General features: G+C 38.1%; 1 protein-coding gene across 1 annotated transcript; it reads left to right on the top strand.

Moving 5' to 3' along the window:
• Positions 1-10737: 10737 nt before the first annotated feature.
• On the top strand, positions 10738-12611 carry LOC145005034 (SUN domain-containing protein 1-like). Its single transcript, XM_078964081.1, has 2 exons — positions 10738-11939; positions 12124-12611. Exons 1-2 carry the CDS (start codon positions 10872-10874, stop codon positions 12385-12387), a joined length of 1332 nt encoding a protein of 443 aa, XP_078820207.1. The 5' UTR covers positions 10738-10871; the 3' UTR covers positions 12388-12611.
• Positions 12612-13015: the final 404 nt, after the last annotated feature.

Here is a 13015-nt window from a genome sequence, read left to right as displayed (position 1 = left end):
TATGATCATGTATACCCAATATAACTATCACCTTTTGTTTAGTACAATGCGTTAGTGATTCATTGGTATAATTATATCATGTAGTTTTCCCATGCTATTGTTGGATAAGGTGTCTAAGTCCATAACTTATTTGGTATATACTTGACCCGACCGGCATGGTCCATTTGGGTTGCATCTCATCCAAGCTATTATGGATAATTTTATGAGAGTTATACACATATGTTTATTAATATATTATGAGTTATAATATATTAATATGAAGTTACGTTATTTAATTAGTTTTAGTCTTAAATTAATTATGAATTAATTTAGAGATTAAAAGGAAGACTAATTAGATTATGGGCTATTTGTTTTATATAGTGTGGGCTAATACTCATTTGTTAATGGGCTAGGCTTATGTGGAAGTCCATGGATGATCCATGGAGCTTTTAACCCATGGATCCTTGGAAAGGAAAAGACATGGGTTATTAGGGTTTCACCCTAACTATGCATACTATATAAGCATGCTTATGGAGCATGAAATGGATCCTAAGAGAAAACTAGTGAACTAGTGTGTGTGTGCATGTGTGTGGCCGATTTTATACAAGGTGTATACTCTCTCAAAGTTTTCCAAGAGTTTGTGGTGTTTGTGATTCCATTTGAGGCATTCACACTATTGGTGCTTGGCCCTCAAACTCCTTAGAACCAAACTCACCAAAAGGTATGTAATCTCTTCTAACTCTTTTATGTTGAAATGTTCCCCATGCCATGTTAGATAGGTTATAAACCTTGGAAAATTATTATTTTGCATGTATTTAGACAAACATAGATCCAAGGTTTATTAGGGTTGCATGCACACTTAGGAAGTGTTAGATTGCTCAAAACCCAACAGTGGTATCAGAGCCTAGGCTTGCTTGTTTGATACTTGATGCAAAATAGTGAAAAAAGTCGAAATCGTCGCTGTCTGCATGGTAGACTCGCCGAGTCCATTGGGGGGACTCGACGAGTCCAAGGCAAACTTCAACCTACTTGACGAGTCAGTTCATGCACTCGACGAGTAGGATCGAAAGAGTGCAGATTCTCGACTTTTGCTGCTGGAAATGGAATAGAAACATTACCCTAAACTGTTTTGGAGTTATAAAACTTATTTTAGTTGGTGTAATGGTTGTTGTAATCCATTTACAATAGCATATATCAAAATTCCATGATTTTATGTGTTCATATAATTCTTGAATTTTTGATGATCATGTTCATGTTCTTATGAATTTAGAAAATGATAGGAATTATTTGCTGAATTGTTTAGGATTAATTCTTTATCATTTATGTGTTTTAATGGAGTCCATAATTTGTCCTCAAGTTATGGATTTCCAAGGGTCACTCTTATTTAACACACACTTAAAACACATAAGTTACATGAAAATGAAGAGTCTTCATTTTTATGAACCTTTAATTCATAAGTTATGAAATGAAGAGTTTTGCAAAGTTACAAAACTTGCCCTCAAGTTTTGGAATTTGTAAAGTTTCACACACTTTAATAAACTTTAATTCCAACACTTAGAGTTTTAATAGTTAAAATTCAACCCTTATACTATTTATAACATTAATGGTTAATTATTATATATATGTATAAGAATAAGTCGTTTTATCGTTAGTAGGCCTCATTCACGAAGCCGGTCTATAAGGTGGGTATAAGGTTGTTGCCTATAAAATGGCGACTTAATGGGTGTATACTCTCACCCACCGCTTGCTTGATCGGTGGAGGGTCGTTAGCCGAACGGGTAGAACAATGACTTTAAATCCTCATTAAAAGTATAATGAATATTATAAAATAACTAAACTCTTTTAATTCCCAATCTTAGTTATTTTAGGAAAAATGTGAACATGGTGCTAGTCCATGGAATTCACACTTTGTACCTTACCAAGTCGTTAGTGGAGTGTGTGTGGTTAACTGGCACACTAACTAGGACTAGTAAGGATCACGAAGGGTGACTTAATGTTTGTCATAGATCAATGGAGCGTGTGTGGTTAACCGGCACATTGATTAGGTGATAATATTAAGGGTACCAAGTGAATTAGCATGGTTATTCACACCTTGTTTTGTGATCCTTGGCATCCCAGTCACAAAACTTGAAGGGCACAATCGAGATTGAAACATGCCATTGAAAAGTTCAATGAATCTCAAAAGAATCTAGGAATTTAAAATCCAATTAAACCTAATAAATCATTTCGTTTTCATGGTGGAAATTGGTGAATCGTCATTCACCTACCTTTCAAATATATTATTACTTAGATTACGGCATCCCTCTTCTAAGTGTAATATATTGTAATTGGATCCTAGCCTTAATATTACATTTGGGTGTCTTATTAAGGATCCTAAATATTTAATCTAAACTCACTTTCTTCTTTCAGATGTCTTCCAACACTAATGCTTCAGGCTCTAACCCAACTGGTTCTTTCTCTCTCATGAATCTTTGTGGGAGGGTCATCTTTGATGGTTCCAACTTCATGGATTGGATTAGGAACATCAGGATGGTTACTCGTTACGAGGACAAGGAATATGTCCTCGATAAGGAGTTAAAAGAACTTGATGAGTCTACTGCTACTCCTGAGGAGATCACTGAATTCAGGACTCATGAGAGAGATGCTACTAAGGTGTCATGTATCATGATGGACACGATGACAGCCGAGCTCCAAAAGTCATATAAAGATTTCTACCCTTTTGAGATGCACCAAGACCTGATGGAAAGGTACCATCAGAGTGCTCGTCAGGAACGGTATGAAATAATCTCCTCCATAATAACTACCCGCATGAAGGACGGTGAATCCGTCACGGGCCACATGCAAAAGATGCAAAGGTATGTGGACCGTTTGCTGAAGCTGAATGTTAACATCCCTGAGGAGTTGGCAATTGACATCATTTTGCACTCCTTGCCTTCTTGTTATGATCATTTTCGAATGACATATCATATGAACAAGGAGGAAGTTACCCTCAGAAAACTTCAAGGACTCTTGAAGACCGCGGAATCCGGTCTTAAGGGTAAAGCGGTTGTTACCTCTACTACTCCTACTCCAACATCTACCCCTGTTTTAGCTATTGGGCAAGGCAAAGGGAAGAAGAGGAAGCACCCTTCGAAGGGTACCAAGGGAAAGTCTCTTGAAGGCTCCTCATCAAAGACCAAGAACGGTTCTGCCACTCTTTCTGCCATTCCCAAGGATGCTGAATGTTTTTATTGCCATGAAAAGGCACACTGGAAGCGAAACTGCCCTAAGTACTTGCAGGATCTAAAGGATGGGAAAGTGAAACCCACCCATGCAGGTATTTACACTATATTGTCTAATTACTCAACATATTCTAACTCTTGGGTGCTTGATACAGGATGTGCTATTCACATATGTTCTGATTTGCAGGGCCTAAGAAGAAGTGAGGATGTGGAGCACGGAAAGATAAACTTAATCATGGGGAATAGGAAGGCTTCACCTGTTTCCGAGATTGGAGTTTATACTTTGGTGCTTAATAATGGGTTGAAATTATATTTGAATAAATGTGTGTACTCGTCTGAAATGGCGAGGAATATTATTTCTTTTCATGCTTTGTACAAACAAGGTTTTACCTTTTCGTTTGATAATGAATGTGGTGGTATTAATGCTTTCTTTAATAATGTGTTTTATTTTAAAGCATTACCTTGTGATGGTGTGTATGAAACTGTGTCGATTGTAGACAACTTAGGAAATAATGTGTTGTATATTGATTCTTCTACTAGCCTAGATAAAGCATCATTGTGGCATTGTCGTCTTGGACATGTAAACAAGAAACGCATAGGCCAACTCCAAAAGAGTGGAGTCTTGGAATCATTCGACCTTAAATCGGATGATAATTGTGAATCTTGTCTACTTGGAAAGATGACAAAATCACCCTTCACTGGAACTTGTGAGAGGGGTGAGGGTTTGTTGGACCTAATACATACTGATGTATGTGGACCATTCAAAACCGCCGCAAGGGATGCTAATCGGTATTATGTGACTTTTATTGATGATTTTAGTAGATATGGGTATGTCTACTTAATCAAACATAAGTCCGAAACCTTTGAAAGGTTTAAGGAATTCAAACAGGAAGTAGAAAATCAATTGGGCAGGAACATTAAGATGCTTCGATCCGATCGAGGTGGTGAGTATCTTAGTACCGAGTTCCTTGACTATCTTAAGGAGTGTGGGATTGTCTCACAATTGACTCCTCCCAGGACACCACAGCTGAATGGTGTAGCTGAGAGGCGTAATCGAACTTTGTTGGACATGGTTCTCTCTATGATGAGTCGAGTTTCGTTACCAATCTCTTTTTGGGGGTATGCCTTAGAGACTGCCGCCCATATCCTTAATCTAGTCCCTACAAAGAATGTTACCAAAACACCTCATGAGATGTGGACTGGGAAGGTTCCCAATTTGGACCACATCAAAATTTGGGGTTGCGAAGCTTTCGTGAGGCGTGAAACTCATGATAAGCTTGAACCCCGAAGCGAAAGGTGTATTTTGATCGGCTACCCACAGAAATCCTTCGGTTACCTCTTCTACAGACCCAGTGAGGATGTGGTGTTTGTAGCACGAAGAGGGATCTTTCGCGAGAAAGAATTTATAAGCCAAGGAGACAGTAGGAGGCAGATTGATCTTGAAGAAATTCAAGAATCAATTGGTGAAGGAACCTCAGACACTAGCAATCAACCTGAGGAGGAAACTCCTGTTGATCCAGCTGACGAGTCTGTACCTCCGAGGCGTTCCACACGGGTTAGGAACACACCTTCGTTTTATTATGGCTTCCATATTACTACGGAAGGTGATACGTTTATTAGTGATAGTACACTGGTAAATTTGGATGAACCCAGCAGTGTTAAGGAAGCCATGGCAGGCCCGGAGTCTGCTAAATGGAAGGAGGCTATGGACAACGAGATACAGTCCATGTATGACAATCAAGTTTGGAACTTGGTTGACCATGTACCGGGCCGTAAAACAGTCGGGTGCAAATGGATCTTCAAGAAGAAGACAAACATGGAAGGAAAAGTGCATACTTATAAGGCTCGACTGGTTGCGAAGGGTTTTACTCAAACTCAAGGTATTGATTATGATGAAACCTTCTCGCCGGTAGCAAAGATTAAGTCTATTAGGATTATGTTAGCCATTGCAGCATTTCATGATTATGAAATATGGCAAATGGATGTCAAAACCGCTTTCCTTAATGGAAAGTTGGCTGAGGATGTGTACATGAATCAGCCAGAGGATTTTGTCAGTGCAGAGTACCCTAATAGAGTATGCAAGCTTGAGAAATCCATTTATGGATTAAAACAAGCATCTCGTAGCTGGAATCTTTGTTTTGATGAGAAGGTAAAAGAGTTTGGCTTCTCGAGAAGCGAAGATGAGTCTTGCGTGTATGTCAGAGCTAGTGGGAGTATAGTTAGCTTCTTGGTACTGTATGTGGATGACATACTACTCATAGGAAATGACATCCCAACCTTGCAGGAGGTTAAGTCCTGGCTTGGGAAGTGCTTTGCTATGAAGGACCTAAGGGAGGCTACCTATATCCTAGGGATAAGGATATTAAGAGAAAGGAGTAGAAGACTAATTGGACTTAGTTAGAGTACCTACTTGGATAAGGTGTTGAAAAGGTTCAACATGGAGAATTCCAAGAAAGGAGATTTACCGATCCAAAGCAATACCAAACTGAGTAAGACTCAGAGTCCGAGTACAGAGGCAGAGATAGCTGAGATGAGCCAATTACCGTATGCTTCCGCAGTTGGCTCGATCATGTATGCTATGACTTGTACCCGTCCTGATGTGGCATTTGCTTTAAGCATGGTCAGCAGGTATCAGGGGAACCCTGGTAAGGCTCATTGGACCGCGGTAAAGAACATTCTCAAGTACCTGTGGAGGACTAAGGATTGGGTCCTTACCCTTGGTGGCAGTGATGACTTGAGAGTATTAGGGTATAGTGATGTTGGTTTTCAGACTGATTGGGATAATTTCCGCTCTCAGTCGGGCTGGATCTTTACCTTAAATGGAGGGGCAATTTCTTGGAAGAGTTCCAAGCAGGAGACGGTGGCTGATTCGACTTGTGAATCAGAGTATATAGCAGCGAGTGAAGCAGCGAAGGAGGCGATATGGCTAAAGAACTTCATCAGAGACCTTGGAGTTGTACAAGCTATTAAGGAACCTATAGAGATTTTCTGTGACAACAATGGTGGGGTTATCTTAGCCAAGGAACCCATAGATCATGGCAGATCCCGACACATTGATAGAAAATATCACTTCATAAGACACAAGATTGAAGAAGGACTCCTTGTGACAAGGAGGATATCGTCGGATGATAATCCTGCAGATCCCCTTACGAAGGGACTGACGAGGGTTAAGCATTTTCAGCATGCGAGACGCATCGGGCTGAGGGACGATATTAGTTTTACAGATTAGATAGTTTTCCTGAAACTTGTAAAATGTAATCGACGTTTGATGATGAATAAAATTTGTGATTTATTTATGAGTAAAGTGTTACTATCATTGTCAATTATTTACTATTGTTTCAGTTTTGCATGTTTTGACTTCCAGAATAATTAATTTATTCAAACCTCCACAATCGATCATAGGTCGGAAGTAGGTATGAATCAAGATTGTCATGAATTGGGTTTGTAGATGCCTTAAAGGTGTTTAGACATGGCAATGGTTGCTGCAACATTCATGAGTACTCATAAGTTATGAGTATTGGTATAAACCCACGCTCACTTGTATCACTTCATGGAATTTATCTCGAGTGATCGTGAGACGATAACATCATATAAATCTTTAAACCTAGAGATATGAGTTGTTACCTATGAGTTGGTTGTGCATTGATTGCACGTAAACACATCAGTAACTTGATGTTATAAAACGTACCTTTGTGTACAATTCAATAAGTAGTAGAACAAGCATATCAGTCGAAGTTTATCTGTTCCTTCTAGAAATAGAAGCGATATCTGGGCCCCTCGATGATTTTGTGTTGACCCATGTACCAGGCCTGGTCAGAACTAAACCGATGTGTTCAGTGAAGTTCTTCGTCAAAAAAATCGGAAAATCGAGAAACAACTGCTAGACAATAAGCAAGACATAGTTCCATGTGTTTGTCCGGCTGATATCATGAGAACAGAGGATTATGTGATCACTTATCTAAAATGGCGCTTCATAGTTCAACAGAGTCTTCATAGTTCGAGGGAGTTTTCGAGAGCTACGATTGCTGGTTGGTTCCTGAAGATATAGGCAAATATAGTTATTAGACTTATCCAAGTGGGAGTCTGTTGGATAAGGTGTCTAAGTCCATAACTTATTTGGTATATACTTGACCCGACCGGCATGGTCCATTTGGGTTGCATCTCATCCAAACTATTATGGATAATTTTATGAGAGTTATACACATATGTTTATTAATATATTATGAGTTATAATATATTAATATGAAGTTACGTTATTTAATTAGTTTTAGTCTTAAATTAATTATGAATTAATTTAGAGATTAAAAGGAAGACTAATTTGATTATGGGCTATTTGTTTTATATAGTGTGGGCTAATACTCATTTGTTAATGGGCTAGGCTTATGTGGAAGTCCATGGATGATCCATGGAGCTTTTAAGCCATGGATCCTTGGAAAGGAAAAGACATGGGTTATTAGGGTTTCACCCTAAACATGCATACTATATAAGCATGCTTATGGAGTATGAAATGGAGCCTAAGAGAAAACTAGTGAACTAGTGTGTGTGTGTGCATGTGTGTGGCCGATTTTATACAAGGTGTATACTCTCTCAAAGTTTTCCAAGAGTTTGTGGTGTTTGTGATTCCATTTGAGGCATTCACACTATTGGTGCTTGGCCCTCAAACTCCTTAGAACCAAACTCACCAAAAGGTATGTAATCTCTTCTAACTCTTTTATGTTGAAATGTTCCCCATGCCATGTTAGATAGGTTATAAACCTTGGAAAATTATTATTTTGCATGTATTTAGACAAACATAGATCCAAGGTTTATTAGGGTTTCATGCACACTTAGGAAGTGTTAGATTGCTCAAAACCCAACAACTATAGCACCTTATTATGTTTGTTCTGTATAGTATCTTTGTATGTTCTTTCTGTTATCGTGTATTGTATCTTCCTCCTTGTTTCTCTTTATTATGTGTTCTCTTATGTTATCGTGTATTGTATCTAGTATGAACTGAATCTCTAAACTATACCCATTCTAGTTTACCAATGTTTAACTTGAACTGTTTTTGAAAAAACTTGTTTTACTACTAAGTTATGCTTGTACTTTAAAATGGAGTTTTGTTAAACTAAAAAGTAACATAACTTTAAAAGAGCTTTTGAAATGTTTTGATTACTTATAAAAGACATAAGTAATCCTTTAAGAGATGCTTAACAAACAATTACACAATTATAAATTGTGTTCAACTTGTATCCCCCTAACAACATTTAAAACAATTTAAAAGATTAATTACGGGGTATGAACTCACCTGATGTGGGTGATTCAAATGGGTATGTGTGTAAGGATGAGAAGCTTCACGAATGATGTCCCGAGACTTTACAAGTCCTAAATGACATATATTGACATACATATAGGGTTTGGAGGTAACCAAAGGCAAGGAAACACCTCACGGGACTAGGAAACACTTTAACCAAGTATTGGAATCACATGTGATTGACGTAAAGGGTGTGGAATGGCACTAACAAGAGTTTAGTACCATGGGTTTACGGCTGAAGGGAGTTTACAGCCATAAACTCATGGTCAAACATGCATATGTGTTGGTTTGAAAGCTAGGGAAACTTTAGGGACTTTTGCTCTACATAAGTATGAAAAAGACCAACCTATTGAAGGCTTTTGATGAGTTTACGGCCCAAAGGAGTTTACAGCCGTAAACTCATGGTCATTGTGCACTTGAGAGTAGTTTAGGGTCCTAATCTCATCCATGAAGGGTCCTGGGTCACTAGCTTTGTATCTAGGAGGGTTTATAGCCAAAATGGCAACCTTAAAGGGGTTTACGGCCTTGGGAGATGGCTTGGCCGTAAACTCCTTTTGTCCTTGTGTTCTTGATGTTTCAAGTCTCTAAGCATGGGTACTAACTAGATAAGAAGTATAGGGAAGAGTACTTACGATGTAGAAGCTTGAAATGGTCGGTTTTGGCCAAGAACACTAGTGTGTGTTCTTGGTGAAACTTGAAGATCTAATAAAAGAGTGATTTCTATGGATGAAATCATGGAAGGATACTAGATTAAGAAATGTATCAACAAATCTAGGAAGAATACTTACTTATATGAAGATCTTGGAAGGAAATCTTGATGATACTTGAGAGGATTTTAAGAAAATCGGCCAAGGAAAGGAAAGAATGAGAAAAATGGCCAAGGACCATATATATACACTTGAGTTTACGGCCGTAAACTCATTGCCTTGTGGCCGTGAACTCATTTTGATGAGGTTAAGGTTTGATTTGCTACACTGTGGTTCTAGCAGGTACTTTCTAACACTTATTCCTTAAGTATATTAGGTTTAAAACTCCTTAGAATGTCCTTTAGCTGGGTAGAACTCAGTACTAACGAGTTTGACACTCAGTTGAGCTGATTGACTGGGTTTAAAAATCAAAAAATTTCCGGGTTGTCACAATATTGGATCGCGGTCAAAACGAATATTGCGTTATCTTCAAGTTAATGGTTCTCATGGACTTGTGATACATAAGTCTTCATCAACATCATTACATGCATATTCTTATGTTGACTATGTTGGTTTACTGATGATTGCCGATCTACAAGTGGTTATTGTATTTTCTTGCTCCAAATATTATTAGTTGGAGTTCTAAGTAATAATACATGGCTACAAGGTCTAGTATAGAAGTTGAGTATCATTCATGTCTCTAATTAGTGAGCTCAAGTTTCCATTGTTAGTTTGCCTACTCTTTGGTGTGAAATATTGGTGTCACGTATCTTGCAATAAATTCTATTTTTTCATCAAAGATCTAAACATATAGAGATTGATATACTTTTTTTGTCTGAAATATGGTTTTAAACAACTCTCTTATGGTTCGATATGTTCATATATGATCTCAACTTGCAGACATCCTTATGGACCTTACAAAAAGGTTACCGACTCCACGATTTCAACTACTTCATTCTAAGATTCAAATGTTTTCCAATGTTTTGCTCAAGGGGATGTTAGCATAAAGTTAGTTAATGGTAATTGTGAGTTAGTTAGAGGTTGCTAAACTGTAACAACCATAGTTAGCTTTCTGTCGACTATAGTTAGCTTGGGTGTTGACACGCTTCAATTTAATGATCATAATTGCTTCAATTTAATGATCATAATTGCGAAGACTCTCAATTCTCTCACTTCTCACCATCCTTATTTTACTTTAGTAAACATCCCTCTTCTTGTTTTTGATTAAGTGTTGGTTTATAAATAATTAATCATATGTATTAACACATTGGCTAAATCATATACCTATTAATTTTATTAAACAATAAACATATACATCAAGTATGTCCCGGTAAAATAATACTAATACAACAAAAACAAGTAAATCATGAACTCCGTTAAAAGTCACAAACATATGGGTTGAAGTTTCTAAATTCCAAATACAAAAACATTGTCACATTTTGTTTGGAGAAGAAAGGGTTGAAGTTTCGAGATCGGTGGTGTCATTTTGAACGTGGAACCGCTCTCTCAAGAGGTTTTTTCATCCACTTCCCCTACGGTTTTGGTCGTCTCATCATCTGACCTTCCTCATTCTCTCTTTCTACATCGAAAACTCGAAGAAATTCCCTCCTAAAATTTTCATTTTCTTTGAAATTTTTTCACACCATCCCTTATATTCCCAAATCTCATTTGAAAACAGTCTCCAAATTCTCAATGTCGTCGTCCACTGTCTCAATTACTGCAAACCCTTCTGCTGCTATGCGTAGACCTTTATTCACCGGTGAGAAAAAATCCGGCTTAGATTTGGGCGGCAGTGATGGAATTGATGCTCCTCCGCTCAGCGGCGGCGAAACCAGTAGAGGGAAAGATCTCAGTCATTCAATCAGAGCAGGAGCCGAAACCGTTCTCGAAAGATCTAGGGATGCTGTTCAAACCAAGAACTCGTTACCCACGAATTCAACCACCAAGCCACGAAAACGGACCACCGATAAGAAGGGCGGCGCCCCCTCCACTACGAAGGCTCCATGGAAGAGGGTTGTAAGTGTAATCATGAAGAATTTCGCTCTTATACTTATACTCTTGCTTTTGGCTCAAATGATTCGTAGACTAGCGTTCAATCAAGGGAGTGGTTTTGATTCGATTCTTATCCCTAGTTCTGATTACGAAAGAAGGATTGCAGAGGTCGAAGCTTTCTTGAAGACCACAACCAAAATGATGCAAGTTCAGGTTGAAGTTGTGGATCGGAAGATCGAGAATGAGATTGCAGGTCTGAAAACCGAATTGAGCAAGAGAATTGACGACAAAGGTGCTGAAATTTCCAGCAGGGTTAATGACTTTGACGGAAGACTTAAAACTATGGAGAACTCCTTAACCACTAATTGGCTTACCAAAGACGAGTTCAACAGATTTTTAGAGGAATTCAAGGGGAAAAAGGGAGTCGACGATATCAGTGATTTAAAATTGGATGAAATTAGGGCTTTCGCCAAAGAAATCGTGGAGAAAGAAATCGAAAAACACGCTGCAGATGGGCTTGGCAGGATTGATTATGCTGTGGCATCTGGTGGTGCTATGGTGTTGAAGCATTCCGAGCCTTTCATTCGTTCTAGCAAACTTAGCAGATGGATTGCTGGGAATGTGCATAGTGGTGCTGTGAAGATCCTGCAACCGAGTTTTGGTCAACCTGGCGAATGCTTCCCTCTCAAAGGAGACACTGGTTTTGTTGATATTAAGCTTCGAACAGCTGTTATTCCTGAGGCTATTACTCTTGAACATGTTTCCAAGGTTCGTTTCTAACTTTCTATGAACTATTTTATGCTTTTTGGCTGCTAAACCTTTATGTCTGTTGTATATATCTGTAACAACTAGGTTTAACTTATCATAGGACATAAAACATATGCTGCAAAAATCATCCTACAAAAAGTGTCATTAACTTTTTCTTGTTTTATGGTGTGATGAACATGAACAGAGTGTGGCATTTGACCGATCCAGTGCTCCCAAGGACTGTAAAGTTTTGGGATGGTTGGGCAGCGAGGAGCTGACCGAAAAGATGAATTTGCTGACCGAGTTTACATACGATCTTGAAAAGAGTAATGCACAGACTTTCAATGTGGTGGAATCAAAAACTGCTGTGGACACAATCAGGCTTGAATTCATGTCCAATCATGGAAGCCCTAGCCATACTTGCATATATCGAGTTAGGGTCCATGGTTATGAACCTAATATTGCCTAAATTGCCCTTGTGTCTTTGTTTTACTTTTATCTGTATTTGGAAGTGTTTTGAGTTTGTGACTTTATTTTGGTTGTGTTCCACTATCCTTTTGTTGCTTGAAGGTTTTTTTTTTTGAACAGTTGAAAATATGGTTTGGAGTGGTGGCTAGTTTTAGCTTTTATGTCTTGTTTTGTAGATTGTGTGTGGTTTCATACTTTCATTGGTGCTATTATGATCTTAATCCATGATCTATGTCATTGTAGGGATAGTGAATTTGTGTGTTTTTGTAGCTTACTCCACATTTATATACCATTTATATATGAGTTTGAGACCATGTATTTTCACTAATACATAAGTTTTAGATTTAAGTATGAACACTTTCTTTGCTCTTTGGATATTGTGATTTAATGCATTCATACGTGAGGTCTTAAGTTCTAGTCTATTATCATTTTTAGTTTTGAAAACATTATGTTTGTTGTGTATAGAGTTTGAGTTTGAGATTGTGTATGCGTTGCCCCTAAATACTTGTGCTTAGCATTGAGGACGTTGAATCCAAGAATGAGGGGGTGAGGAGGTTCATGTGTGTACTATCATATTTTGATATTGTAATTTATTTCTTCACTTTGGCCTTGAGATTGGTTGATTGGAA

Source organism: Lactuca saligna, chromosome 7 (assembly GCF_052625555.1).
Source record: "Lactuca saligna cultivar CGN05327 chromosome 7, ASM5262555v1, whole genome shotgun sequence".
In the NCBI taxonomy this organism is placed as follows: Eukaryota; Viridiplantae; Streptophyta; class Magnoliopsida; order Asterales; family Asteraceae; genus Lactuca; species Lactuca saligna.
The sequence above is the reverse complement of the archived record's forward strand: the minus strand, read 5'-3'. Positions and strand labels throughout refer to the sequence as shown.